General features: G+C 39.8%; 1 protein-coding gene across 2 annotated transcripts; it reads left to right on the top strand.

Moving 5' to 3' along the window:
* The first annotated feature begins 2972 nt into the window (after window positions 1-2972).
* ampd1 (adenosine monophosphate deaminase 1 (isoform M)) lies at window positions 2973-12371 on the top strand. 2 transcript variants are annotated; one of them, XM_085147123.1, is made up of 15 exons: window positions 2973-3142; window positions 5983-6148; window positions 6337-6484; window positions 7424-7589; window positions 7679-7898; window positions 8066-8195; window positions 8520-8714; window positions 9536-9667; window positions 9813-9976; window positions 10185-10311; window positions 10460-10623; window positions 10804-10924; window positions 11343-11516; window positions 11747-11857; window positions 12069-12371. In XM_085147123.1, the coding sequence occupies exons 1-15, from the start codon at window positions 3121-3123 to the stop codon at window positions 12222-12224; spliced, it is 2196 nt and encodes a 731-aa protein (XP_085003249.1). In that variant the 5' UTR covers window positions 2973-3120; the 3' UTR covers window positions 12225-12371. The 2 variants fall into 2 exon arrangements, with proteins under 2 accessions (XP_085003249.1, XP_085003248.1); XM_085147122.1 differs by lacking the exon at window positions 2973-3142 and adding an exon at window positions 5177-5330.
* The last annotated feature ends 253 nt before the right edge of the window (window positions 12372-12624 follow it).

Here is a 12624-nt window from a genome sequence, read left to right as displayed (position 1 = left end):
CACATGTGAGCAAAGAGCAGACTCTTTCTTGTGCACCAGAACTTTTTTTTTAGAAGAACAAGTTTAATCTTGTTCTTGGTCCATTTAGACTCAGTAGCCTTTATTTATGCAGAAGTCTCCCTGCAGCTTTCAGAGGAGCAGATGAACATCCTGTAGAGGCTGGGAAGACTTTATTCATTTAGAGGAACTATAGGTAGAACAGTGTTAACATTGCACTTAGGAATGTTCAATCCCAAACATCATGTAATACCAATTTGGACTATTTATCCATAGGAATCACTCGGTTGTTTGTGTGCTACATTTACAGTTTACACTCGTGCTTTGGTGTTCCTTAAAATCTCCTACAATATATCTCCAAAACTAAGGGGAAATGTGGAAATCACAGGAAACTGCTGCATGGCCAGATCCAAAGAACGCCTGTAGATCGGGAGCCGGACACTGGGACACCTGTTGTTATTTGGTAGTGTCTGACAGTTTGGATGATGATGACAGGAGTAATATGAGATGGACAAACTTGGACACTCTGCTCCCTCCTGCCTGTCTAAATCACATTTAGGCTACAGCCACCAATAACCTCTCAGGTTCATATTGAAGAGCGTAGATCTCTCTGGAAAGAAGACATTCTTGAATCAGTCATTTTACCACTCATCTTTAGCTGTTTATCCTTGAAGTTCACTCTCACGTGGCAGATCGGTACACTCTGTTCCTTGTGGCATTTGAGCAGAAAGCACTGATTTTTCCTACTGAGGCATGTAGCTGTAACACTTCAGTTACCATTTTTGTGCAAATTGGGCACACCAGCTAAAGTTTCAGAGGATTAAACAGATCTCTTCTGTTTAAGTTAATAGTAGAAGAAACCTGTTACAATTACAAGGAAATGTAAAACAAGATTGTGAAGTTTAAATACTTGAAAGGTATTTTTGTGAAATTTGTGCCTTATTTTAAATGATTTTTAAAAAACCTTAATTCACCTTTAATAATTTAAACATTCCCATTCTGGCATTTTAATTCCCAAAGTCTGAACTGACTGACTGCCCATGTCTAACTTGATCTCTTTAACTAGTAAGAGGAACCTTGACATTTAGAATCACATTCCCTAAAAATAGATGGCTTGTTGGTTTGTGTCTTCCAGCTGCACAGACATCGGGAAATGGGAGCGTGTGCAACACAAATCAACTTCATATATTTTCATAATATATCCTGCTATTCTGCAGTATTTAGCCCTCCAGATAGATTCATTTTTATTTTGTCTGATTCTGTCAAAAGCTTTAGAGTTAAATGGAATTAAATTTTTGATAAAGCAGTAAAACTACATTAGAAAACTTCAACAGCAATGACAACTGAAAGAATTTATCCCAAGGAAGCACTGGAATATTTTCATTTCATGAATTACAATGAGACCCCAGGCTTTTCTCCCAGTTAAACTTTTTTGTTATTTTATTTTGACTTTTTTAATCCACAGTAAGCTGCATAAACCCAGTGCCTCCTAGCAAATCTTAACCGTTACCTGCTGTGCCTGTTTTTCATGTGTTTCCTGCTCAAAGCACGTTCTTTTGAAAGCCAAAAGCAACTGGAAGCTACACACCCAAATCTGTATGAGTTTTAGCTCAGAAAATAGGCTTGGTTGTATATGATTACTTAAATGCATATTATTGTGCACAGGTTAAAACATGTATATGCAGTCCTGTGCCTAAAACGTGATACCATGCAATACTCTGTCCAAGTACAGGCTTCAATCTGATCAAAATGCTGGGGCAGGACCTTAAGATAGCGATGCGTTACCTCAAGTTAGCTTGTTCTTTTTCACGTGACTCTAAGGTAATTTTGCTGAGAAATATTTGAATAGTTGAATTGGACGTGAAGTGTTGTGTTTCTTTAAGCAATGTCACATTTTCTCATCTAAAAATCATTTCAGTAATACTGGTCTGGCCCTTATAGCTTTAAAAGCTTTAAAATGTTGCTTGTGTAAAGTACTTTTGAAATCAAATGAGGAAAATTTTGTGGGTAAGACCAAATGCTAGGTTGTATTAGGGTTTCAGCATCTCTGAATGGAGGGGGAGACTTCAGATAGCTATGTCCCTCAGAGTCTGCCAACTGGTGAGCAGAATGAACGCCTGCCCAGCAGTGGCTGGGGATCGAAGATTATGGGAAGGGATTTAGAAGTGATGGAAACCAGAGAAGTACTGAGGGGCAGGAGTGTGAAGGGACTTGTAAGTGAGAAGAATGACTGAATTTAAGGCAGGACTTTGGGAGCTATGTAGAGAGCCGAGAGTAGGAGTGATCTCTTGCCAGGATATAACGAGTTTTGAGCACTTCACAGCCTGTCCTTGACTTTACTTGTGGCTTATTATTTCAATAGGATGCTATTACAGAAGTCCACACAGAATCTGACAAATACATGGGATCCTTCAGCAGCAGGATAGAGGTTTAAAATCCAGAGACAAGAGCTGACTGTCATCTGCACAGCCATGATGTTGTGCTAGGAAACACCTTGTTGTGAAGTTGAATGTTATTGTCTCTACCACAATGATGGAACACTAACAGTGCAGACAGGGCAATGTGGGTATGAGCTTCCTTCTAATTTCCTTCTTCTACTTCCTCGCTAATTATAATTTATGCCAAGAAGTGGTTTATAAGTCAGCCCATCTTATGTACCACCTACCATGTTCACAGCAACTCATGCAGCTATCATGGTTTGCATACATGGGGACTCATCTTAACAAAACATGTATCTGCAGTTCTGTGAAAAATAAGTACACCCGTAAGGTATGCCTAAAAGGTGATACCATGCAATACTCTGTCCAAGTACAGGCTTCAATCTGATCAAAATGAGAGTCCCCATACAAATACCTGTCAGTTTGTCAAAACACTATGCCAGCCGGGGGAGGGGGGGGGGGCTGTATGCACACAGATGACTTAAAATAGATCTAGACACATATGAGTTCCACATTACATCAAGGCATGTTTCATGTGGCCACAGCAGGTTCTGGTTACAGTTGAGCAGAGGGTGCTTAATATTGCCCAGAGCAAGCGCAGGGCTCCACACTTCCCAACTACAGTGGTCCAGTGCCTGACCACCCGCTACCAGTCCTCAGGATAGTTTAACTGAAGACCATCACCATGCCGAAAGTTTTGGTTCCAGGTCAGTTTGGGCAAAATGAAACAGGGATTTCTTATATACTACACTAACAGAGGGGAGGTTTGGACATTTTTTTTAAAGAAATGAACAAAGTCTTCACCGGTGGTGCTATCATTTCATGGAATTTCTTAACCAGTAGAAGACAGTAGGGTGACAAGGATGTCCCCCTACTGCCCGACTGAGATGAAGTGATGTGCTGATTTTATATTACACTGGTCACACTTTTCTGTGCAGCATGTAGTATAAACAACTGTTTAGGCAATAAATCCACATTTGTTTAGCAGTGCCATTCCAGTGGTATCTTCCTTATGGGTGGCAGTGACAGCTTTAATGGCAGCTTCACTGGGGTTAAAAATGCACATACGTCCAGCGTGAGATAGTGATCTGTGTCTGCGTAACACTAGCTAACTAGTGTTAATATGCACAATTCATTTAATACAATTCAATATCTATAAGATCTATTTTAAGCATGCGGTATATAGTCATTGGTATTGTACTACAGGGGTGTGTATCAGCTTTTGGTAATGCACCTGTGGTTTACTATCAACAGTGAAAATAGCAGGAAAGGAAATACGATAAATGCTATTTATCATCATGTTCACAGAGATTGTGTTTGCCATCCAGATACTTTTTCTAGGTTTGTACTTTCATTGCGATCCTTCTTGTAGTACATGCCCACCACAGAAAATCTCTGTCATTAATACTATTTTGAATGCTGCAGTAATAGTTGCTAATTTTAGGCCTGCCTTCACCGGGCACAGGGCAACCGGCCAGTTACATTATGCAAGAGTCTTTCAAAAGGTGAAAAGATGAAATGCTGAAGCCTGACCACCTGCAGACAGGTTTGACTTCACAGCTAGTAGAATTAAGTTGTATTAATTAGTACAACTTTTCAATTAAAAAATACTTGTTGCAAATTATTTTGCAACAATTAATGCGGTAAAATATGACTGATTTTAAGACCTATTGATCAGCCACAGACAAAGTTGAGTGACAAATAATGTGGAAATGATCGAACCAATTAATTCAGTTTACTAAAGGTGATATTTAGCTATGGCGATAGGAGTATTATGCCGTTTTCCAGGAGACCTCACCTGCTCCACGAGCCACTATGGATGATTTTTTTTCAACAATTGTTTAACACACTTATTTCATTGTTATTGTTGTTCTGAGATATAACCAGGCATGTTTTGTTTCCCCTTTAACCTGGACTGTCCCACCCCGACTGGGACTTTTTTGCTTTTTCACCAGAGGGAGGAAGTAAGTATCTAGATGGGAAATGAATTAGGGAATTTGAAATACAGATTCAAGTATTTCAAAAATGCATGGTTTACTGCCTAGTTGTGAGGCAGTCACATCACCAAACCTGCATTTTTTATTTGAAAGCAACCTTTTCTGATGTTTTTTTTTTTTTTGCGAATGAACACAAAAAGGAAATGATGGGATAAAGTGCAAATTGAGAGCATTTATTAATAAACTGTTCACATCCAATATCAGTTCTCCACAAACAGTTTGATCCATGAGGACTGAACTGAAAGTGAACATTTGCATTAATAAATGACTTTTTGCCACCACGGAAAGCTTAACATACAGCAATGCACATATCAAGAACTTTAGGTGACAATCAAACCGTTTGGCACAGACAGCATATCCCAGGGCCACACAGTTAGTGCATCCTTATATGCATGACCATACTGCACATTTTAGTTGAAACATGTTGCTCCACTGGGAGCAGAGACACAATGAAACAATCTCTGCGTGTATTTTGAAGATGTGGTCAGCAGTCTTTTGTCCAGCTCCTGCATTTCATTCATTTGCAACACTTAATCAATTTTAACAGCCATGTGTCCAATCCATACACATCCTCACATTGTGCCTTACATTAATGTCACTTACCTATTTATCACAACTGGTCCAACATTTAATTTCATTATTCATGTGTGCAAGGTTTGCTACTGCATGCATGTTCTAATTTATGTTGTTTTATTTATATAAATATATATATATAGGCTTTTATATTACACAACTTGATATCAACGTACTGTGGATAATGATAAAGTGTTTGGGGTTTATTCATGTATAACCTTCTGCATAATATTTTCTAACCAATGCTTTTCCTAACACTTTCTTTTCTGGGTTTTATTCCCCATGATGCATCTCTCTCTCTTGCTGGGTATATCAGGTCAACAGAGTAAGTATGGAGGATGGCGAATGGAAGCCAAAGTCACTTCAGTATCAAACTGTATGCTAGAGATGTCACCTTAGAGGAGAATGTTCTTGCAAGTGCATGTAAAAAAGTAGAGTTGGTCTAGAGAGTATTTTTGTACACAGTGGGTTGTTAAATAGAGCTACAAAGGCTTTGCATTGTCACTGTCTCATTTTTGTGTGTGTTTGCATTAGTCTTTGTGTGTGCGTATATATTTTTTAGCATATTTTCATCAAAAACAAGAATAAAGAGCCAGTTACACTGTGGCGGATTAGGTGCAATTACGCAATTATAAAGAGAAGTGGACCTGGAGTGCTTCATCAGTGTAGTCCCTCAATATGCATGATTTTTGCAGGATATACTGGAGGTCAGAGTTTCCCAGCTGTAGTGACTGAGTCAGTCTGTTGCCATGTATGCTTGTGCTGGTGCCTGTACACATCATTGAGGAGTATGCTGTGAATGCAATGCAATGCAGTACATCGTGTCCAAGATTTTCCTCCTTAAAATTTTTTTCATTTTGTAATGTAGATCATAGCAGGCAATCCTGAATGTGGCCCGCCTAGTTTAGTTCGATGCTGCATGGTGTTATATGAACGGAATGCATTTCTGTTACTTAAACTTTCTGTGCGCATCACAGAGACCGATGACAAGATGAGGGCCTTCGCAGAGCAGGTCTTTGCTTCTGAGACCAAAGACGAAACGATCCGCGATGAAATCTCCATGTTTGATGTGGCTGAGGACTGTCCCATCATCCATCATGAGATGGCCCACCATCTGCACACTGATGATGATGAGCAGAAACGGTGAGATGGAAGATTTTGAATAGTGATGCTACAAAATCATGATTTGCTTCCTGAAAGAACCACCACAACAAAAAATCATTACATAACTTTATTATTTAATGGGGGAAATTTGCTTAGTCGTAACAACAAATATTTTATCAATTTTGACAGAAAAATTAAGCCAGACTTCACTATCTCATCTTCCACAGCAAGAAGCGCTCCCGTACCATGACCGTGCCCACGGGTGCTTCCCAGGCAGCTGCTACCCCTGTAGTGTCAGTGGAAGTGGACACGCCCACCTATCTGGAAGTGCCTGACTTCCAGAGAGTGGCCGTCATTGGAGACTATGCTGCTGGGGTACTGTTTATTTTCGCATACTTAAAAAACATTAAACTTCTTATGTTACACTTTGAGGTCAACCATAAATAACACCTTTGTCCAGTGGTGTAACTTCACAGTGTATTAGCACGTTGTGATGTCACTCGGAGGGGTGGTTCTGGGTGCGACAAGGTAAAAGTCTTTAAAGCTTATAAAAGTTATAGCATGAACTGAATTTTAAAAGAAAGTAGTTTACTAAGCACCATGTCACAAATGCTTGGTAAGACTGACATGCATTTCAATCAGACTGGCTTTTCAATTGCTGCGACTCCTGAATTGGGTTTGAATTGGTATTGATAGCTTTAAAATTGAAACTACCTGTAGCACATTCAAACTGGGTCAAGCAAACATGAATGTGACAAGTGGTGAGTATAAATTTCACTGACTATATTTTGTTAGTGCGTGAGTGTCCTCACAGGCTACCTCCCACTATAAAAGGCCATGAGTGGAGCTCATCTGAGAGTACGCTAAAGTTTCAGGTTTCACCACCGTTGGTTTGACATTTACAGTAGAGGAGAGAAAACTTTGGAGGAAGTGACTTTGCTTTAACTTACTTTGGGCCTCACATTTGTTAAGATAAAGGTTTGTTCACTGCATATGTAACATGTTGTGTTAACATTACACAGAGCAAATGACTGATTGTGTAATATATACTCTTTTTTTTAAAAAAAAATGCCATTGAGATGAGATTGGAGCAAATAAAAAGTTCTAGTATTTAAATTTGCTTTAACAGTATAGTCTCCATCTGCTTCATCCATCCATCCAGTTTATCCAGTTTAGGGTCGCAGGGGTGCTGGAGCTCATCCCAGCTGTTAAAGGCCAACCTGGACAGGAAGCCAGTCTGACACAGGGCTAATGTGTTTCATCAATTCCACATTGTTTAACAGTTAACTGTTATCTCTCGTATGTGCTATTCAGGTGACCATGGATGATTTTGAGCTGGCATGCAGGGGTCTGTACCGTGCTTTAACCATCAGGGAGAAGTACATGCGACTGGCCTTCCAGCGCTTTCCAAGAACAGCCTCCCAGTATCTGCGTCAGACTGAAGGAGAAACTTTCCGACCGGAAGAACAATTGGAGCCAGGTGATAATAAAAGGAGATCAGGGTTAGCATGATTTGAAATGATCTTATGTAGAAGATGTGTACTTAATTATATGTCGCATCTATCTCAGTCTTCACAAGTCCTCCAAAAGAAGGGGAAGACCCCTTTGATGTCAAGAACCTGCCAAAGAATCTGGGCTATGTTGCTCGTATGAAGGATGGTGTGATTTATGTGTACAATGACGCTGCAGCTGCTGACAAACATCAGCCAAAGGACATGCCCTACCCAGACCTCAATACCTTTATCGATGACATGAACTTCCTCATCGCTCTTATTGCACAGGGCCCAACGTGAGTCCTTTAAAAGTGCTCATTACTCTGTTTTTAGATTTTAGAACTGAAATTCATCTGATTTCAAAAAGTGCCAACACAATTTCTCCTCATTTTTGTAATGTAGCTGTAATTCTTCCTAGGTGAAAGTGCTATCAAAGCACAATTATTTCCACTTTATTTTGCAGAAAGACTTACACTCACCGCCGTCTTAAGTTTCTCATGTCCAAGTTTAATGTGCATGAGATGCTGAATGAGATGGAGGAGATGAAAGAGGTGAAGAAGAACCCTCACAGGGACTTCTACAATTGCAGAAAGGTAGTTGCTTTAAACCTTCTGTCAATTTAATGTGAAGTGACATAAAATAAAATACCAGTGTGATTAGCACAGTTGCAGGATTTTCAGAAATCTGTGACTATCAACAGCTTTGTGCTGATTTTAACTGGAATGTGTAGTAGAGTTTAAGTAATGTCCTATTTATTTGTTGTGCATGATCATTTTGCACATTTTCTATCATCTTCCTTACTTCCAGCTGCAGTGCAGCTCGTGGTGTCTTTAGCTCCCTCTTGTGACCGATCACATGTATTACATTGCACAAACAAAAACCTCACTGATCACCCTGCCATCTCTATTCCTTTCCAGGTGGACACTCACATCCATGCTGCTGCCTGCATGAACCAGAAGCACCTGCTGCGCTTTATCAAAAAGTCTTACCGTGTGGATGCTGAACGTGTAGTGCACAACCTCAAAGGGAAGGAGGTCACCATGAAGGAGCTCTTTCAGTCCCTTAACCTGCATCCATACGACCTCACTGTGGACTCACTGGATGTGCATGCTGTGGGTTGTTTTTTTGTTGTTGTTTTTTTAGTAATCTAACAACTAATAACAGACTTTTATTATAGTAAAGTAACAAGGCTCACATACTGACAGGATACATTTCCATGAAAGCCATTAAGTGTTCAAAATAAGAATAAAAATATGTAATAGTCAGATAATAACCAAAAAAAAACCCCAAACATTATGAATGAAAGATAAACCATTGGTTTTATATTATTTTTAAAGGATTGTACACATAGAACATAAAGATTATAGTGCTGCCAAATTTACCATTTACCAGGACTTGTGCCATGATGACCAATGCGCAGGAAAAACTGCTGCTGGGTGAGCAACGTGTGGCCTCACCTCTGTAGGCCACACATTGCTAAAACCTGAAAACTGGATCAGATTCAGTAAAAAGATTAGATGTTACAATCCCTTACAATGCATTGCTTTAAATGGAGAAAATCTTGGAGGATGGCTGTTATGAGGAAAAGCAGCCCAGAAACGTTACCAGCGGCACACATTGTTGTGTACCTCAACCTTCGTTCTTTTACCCAAGCTAATCTGCCATTTTTCCTTGGTTAGGTTTAGGGATTAGAGATCTGATCTAAATTATCATATTAAAATTTGGGGCACATCATCAGTAGTGGACCTTGGATTCATCAAGTGTTTCGGCTATAGGATAAACTTCTTTTCTAATTCTTGAGGAAATGTTTAAATATCAAAAAGTTTGTATTCTATGAAAGCAAACACTTTTATTAAAACCAAATGTGTCATGTTGCCTGTTCAGTTTTATAACTTCTTTGGTCTAAATTATCATCTTGTATCTTTCTCTGAAGGGTAGACAAACCTTCCAGCGTTTCGATAAGTTCAACGCCAAGTACAACCCAGTAGGAGCCAGTGAGCTGCGTGACCTGTACCTGAAGACAGAGAATCACATCAATGGAGAGTACTTTGCCACTATCATCAAGGTTAGTTTCAAACGACTTCTCTGTAAAACTGTATAACTGTCACTGTGGCAGCTGAAGATCAAGGTTGTTATAACTACTTTATTAATATTCAATTTTATACACTGAACTGGTGATTTGAGCTTGATTTGATCTTTGGGAAAACCAGGAAGTAGCCAATGATCTCGAGGAAGCCAAGTACCAGTATGCTGAGCCCCGTCTGTCCATTTATGGCTGCAATGCCAACGAGTGGAACAAGCTCTCGAACTGGTTCGTCAGGCACAGGGTTTACTCCCCAAACCTCAAATGGATGATTCAAATACCTAGGATCTAGTAAGTGTTCAGTCTTCTCTTTCTTCTGTATAAACACACCAAACTGTCAGAGAGATGGAAAACTCTTACATTTATACATTTCATGCTTTTTCTTTTTGTTTGCCTGCATTAAAGAATATGCATTCAAATACTTAAGCTACCTCTACTGCTACCAAGAACGGATGAAATTTTCATTTAAATAATGCCATTTGTCCATGTTCTATCTCAGCGACATCTTCAGAGGCAGAAACTTTGTGCCACACTTTGGCAAAATGTTGGAGAACATTTTCTTGCCTGTGTTCAAGGCCACCATTGATCCACAGTCCAGTCCTGAGCTAAGCATCTTCCTCAAGCATGTGAGTCACTGTTCAGACACAAAAATACATGCTGAACCTTGATTTCCAATCCACACATAAAGATATAGCTGTAGAAAAGATAACAAATGCAATCCGAATACTACGGTATAATCCCGGGATAATACATTGTTTTCTACTTAATGTGTAGGTGACAGGCTTTGACAGTGTGGATGATGAGTCCAAACACAGTGGCCACATGTTCTCCACTAAAAGCCCCAAACCAGAGGAGTGGGACATCGCCAAAAACCCCTCCTACACCTACTACATCTACTACATGTATGCCAATATCGCTGCCCTCAACCAGCTGCGCAAGTGAGTAATGCTATTTCCATACATGCTTTTTCTTTTTTCATCCTATTGGATTGAAGCACTCAGATTTCTTTGTCAGAGATCATTATTTTCTCTAAACATTTACAGTGAGTATATATTTAACTCTTGTCTGAGTATGTCTGCTACTTTCTGTTGTATCATTCCTATTCTTCTGCTCTCCAGACAGAGGGGCATGAACACATTCATGTTCAGGCCTCACTGCGGTGAGGCTGGTGCCATAACCCACTTGCTGGCTGCGTTTATGAGTGCTGACAATATCTCTCATGGCCTTAACCTCAAGAAGGTCAGTCCTCTGAATGCAGCATTTCATTTGCCTTAAAATGCACTTTAATTCATATGCAGGATCAGGCAATTGCCAGACCAAGCAACCATAACAATAGTCTTAAAACACAATATAAGTCGAATCAAAGTAGAAAATGGGTTTTCATTTGTTTGCCTATACACCACATTTTATATCATATCTGTCTGACAAGTTAACAGTGATAGATTAAGTCAGCCTAACTCTTTAGTTGAATGTGGCCAATGATACAAATGACTTGTAATTCTAGTATTGAAGTGTAAAGTTCAATTTCAGATTTGCCATGATTCTTGTGAGCAAGTTAAAACATTGATTATTGCCTATTTATATTTTGTGTTGTTATATTTGTTAAAAATATGAAGCTTGTAAAGTCACTGTTTTCCCCTCAACCCTTCACAAACAGAGCCCTGTGCTGCAGTACCTGTATGTCTTGACCCAGATCCCGATCGCCATGTCCCCACTGAGCAACAATAGCTTGTTCCTTGAGTATGCCAAGAACCCGCTGCTTGAGTTCCACAAGAAAGGCTTGGTGGTATCTCTGTCCACCGATGACCCCATGCAGTTTCACTACACCAAGGTCTGAGCCTTTGGTGACAACATAGACAAATACACGCAGCCTGTTGTGCTGTTTATTGTTTAATATGTAGATCAGAGATGGTCAGCATTGATGATAAACACATTCTGTAAATCAGATAAATTAGTGTTGTGTGCAAAAAAATTTTTTTAATGCAATCCATTGCATATGATCTCAAGTTGAAGCAGGAGTATTCAGTAATATTAGAGTCTTGTTTTTTTTTATGTCCACAGGAACCTCTAATGGAAGAATATGCCATTGCAGCTCAGGTGTTCAAGCTCAGCACCTGTGACATGTGTGAGATTGCCAGGAACAGCGTGCTTCAGAGCGCCCTCTCTGATGAGGTAACACGCATTGCGGTGTTTTTGCATGACAAAACACACACACCTACAAGTCTGTACTCAAGTCAAAGAGAATAACAAGAGCCAAGAGAACATTACAAAATACATATATTCTTAGTGACACTATAGTGAGAACTACCAAAGGTGGTTTGAAGAACTTTGACTGTAATTGCCAGTTAAAACATTTCTTTGTGGGGTTCTTTTTGCGCTGCAGGAGAAGTGCCACTTCCTGGGTAAGGATTACCTCAAAGAGGGTCCAGAGGGCAATGACATCCGCAAAACTAACGTGCCTCAGATCCGTATGGCGTACCGCTATGAGACCTTGTGCTACGAGCTCAACCTCATCAAGGAGGGCTTGAAGTCTGAGTAAACAGGCCGGACCCACCCTTACTTAGACACTACTCTCTTTTGTGATGTGGAAAAGTTTCTACGTTTGTTTATCGCAGTGGAATCTCAAAGAAACTGATCATTTAAAAGACAGATGTTCTCTCTATTAAAGGAAGAAATGCTTTTATAATCTGCACATCTGTGACTTGCACATTACAGTATGTTTTTTCAGCTGGAGAAACGTGTATAAGAATAAACGGTGCAATTGCATTTCTGTGGTCGTTGCCAAATTGTTTACCCGACAGGAAGATCTTGTCCTACTGTGTTGCCTTAAGACATTTCTTGAAAGCTGTTTAGCTTATTTATTTAACGTCCATCCATCCATCCATTCGCTTCCGCTTATCCTTTTCAGGGTCGCGGGGGGCGCTGGAGCCTATCCCAGC

The sequence above is a fragment of the Neolamprologus multifasciatus genome, chromosome 20, assembly GCF_963576455.1.
Source record: "Neolamprologus multifasciatus chromosome 20, fNeoMul1.2, whole genome shotgun sequence".
Classification (NCBI taxonomy): domain Eukaryota; kingdom Metazoa; phylum Chordata; class Actinopteri; order Cichliformes; family Cichlidae; genus Neolamprologus; species Neolamprologus multifasciatus.
This window is presented reverse-complemented; position numbering and strand designations above follow the sequence as displayed.

Excerpts from the sequence above, each read along its gene's own strand:
- ampd1 (XM_085147122.1), top strand. The coding sequence starts at position 5,288 with ATGATGCATCTCTCTCTCTTGCTGGGTATATCAGGTCAACAGA. Across the intron at positions 8,196-8,519 it reads ACTTCTACAATTGCAGAAAG|GTGGACACTCACATCCATGC; the intron begins GTAGTTGCTTTA and ends ATTCCTTTCCAG. Across the intron at positions 8,715-9,535 it reads ACTCACTGGATGTGCATGCT|GGTAGACAAACCTTCCAGCG; the intron begins GTGGGTTGTTTT and ends CTTTCTCTGAAG.